The sequence below is a fragment of the Octopus bimaculoides genome, chromosome 26 (assembly GCF_001194135.2).
Source record: "Octopus bimaculoides isolate UCB-OBI-ISO-001 chromosome 26, ASM119413v2, whole genome shotgun sequence".
NCBI classification, from domain to species: Eukaryota; Metazoa; Mollusca; class Cephalopoda; order Octopoda; family Octopodidae; genus Octopus; species Octopus bimaculoides.
In genome coordinates this window covers 10,332,922-10,334,010 of record NC_069006.1, presented here as the reverse complement: position 1 = coordinate 10,334,010, position 1,089 = coordinate 10,332,922, and the positions used below count along the sequence as shown (strand labels likewise).

Below are 1,089 nucleotides of genomic sequence, written 5' to 3'. Positions count from 1 at the left end.
GGGGGGGGGGGGGATAAAAAGGCAAAGTCAACTTCAGTGGAATTTGAATTCAGACTATAGAGACAGATGAAATGCAATTAAACATTTCATCCAGCATGCTAACAATCCTATCAGCATGCCGCCTTATATGACAACAACAACAACAACAACAACAACAACAACAACAATAACAATAACAATAATAATAATAATAATAATAATAATAATAATAATGGTTTCAAATTTTGGAACAAAGCCAATGATTTAAGGGAAGAGTTATTTCGATTAAAGAACTACTGACCTTTGGTACAATTTCTGGCCGGTTTCTCAATCTGGACACCAGTGAGAATTTCAACGGTTGGGAGACACACATGGAATCGTCCTCGAAGACAGAATTTTGCTGTAACATTTACCATCAAGGTTGAGGTAGTCTGGTGCAGGTGAACAAGAAATGTAGCTCCTGGTTTTAGAAAATTTTTCCTCCATTCCACATCAATGCTGATTGTTTTATCTTGAAGTTGAAAAGAGAATTTTACAAGATAACATCAGTAATGGAGAATAAACAATCCTTATTTACATTATCTATGTTTGACGGATATTCGTCCTCATCTTGTTTGTTGTTAACACAATGTTTCGGCTGATATACCCTCCAGCCTTCATCAGGTGTTTTGGGGAAATTTCGAACCTGGATTCTCATTCCTAAGGTATTTTTCAATGTTATTATTATTGTTATTATTATTATTCAGGTCACTGCCTGAAATCGAACTTGGAATCTTAACCACTACGCTATATGCCCGTGGGCATATGGTGTAGTGGTTAAGAGCACGGGCTACTAACCAAAGATTCTGAGTTTGATTCCAGGCAATGACCTGAATAATAATAATAATAATAATAATAATAATAATAATAATAATAATAATAATGATAATAATAATAATAATAATAATAATAATAATAACATCGAAAACTACTTTAGGAATGAGAACTCAGGTTCAAAATTTCCCCAAGACACCTGATGAAGGCTGGAGGGTATATCAGCCGAAACGTGTTAAAAACAAACAAGATGAGGACAAATATCCGTCAAATGTAAATAATGTAAATAATTCCTCA

General features: G+C 33.9%; 1 protein-coding gene across 1 annotated transcript in view; it reads right to left on the bottom strand.

Annotated features, from left to right (window-relative positions):
- Positions 1–1,089, bottom strand: part of LOC106878080 (uncharacterized) — a 161,693-nt gene that overhangs the window by 102,126 nt on the left and 58,478 nt on the right. Inside the window, exon 17 of the mRNA XM_052976903.1 lies at positions 281–490. Within this exon, the coding sequence (XP_052832863.1) occupies positions 281–490 (210 nt within the window). The remainder of the gene's footprint in view (positions 1–280; positions 491–1,089) is intronic.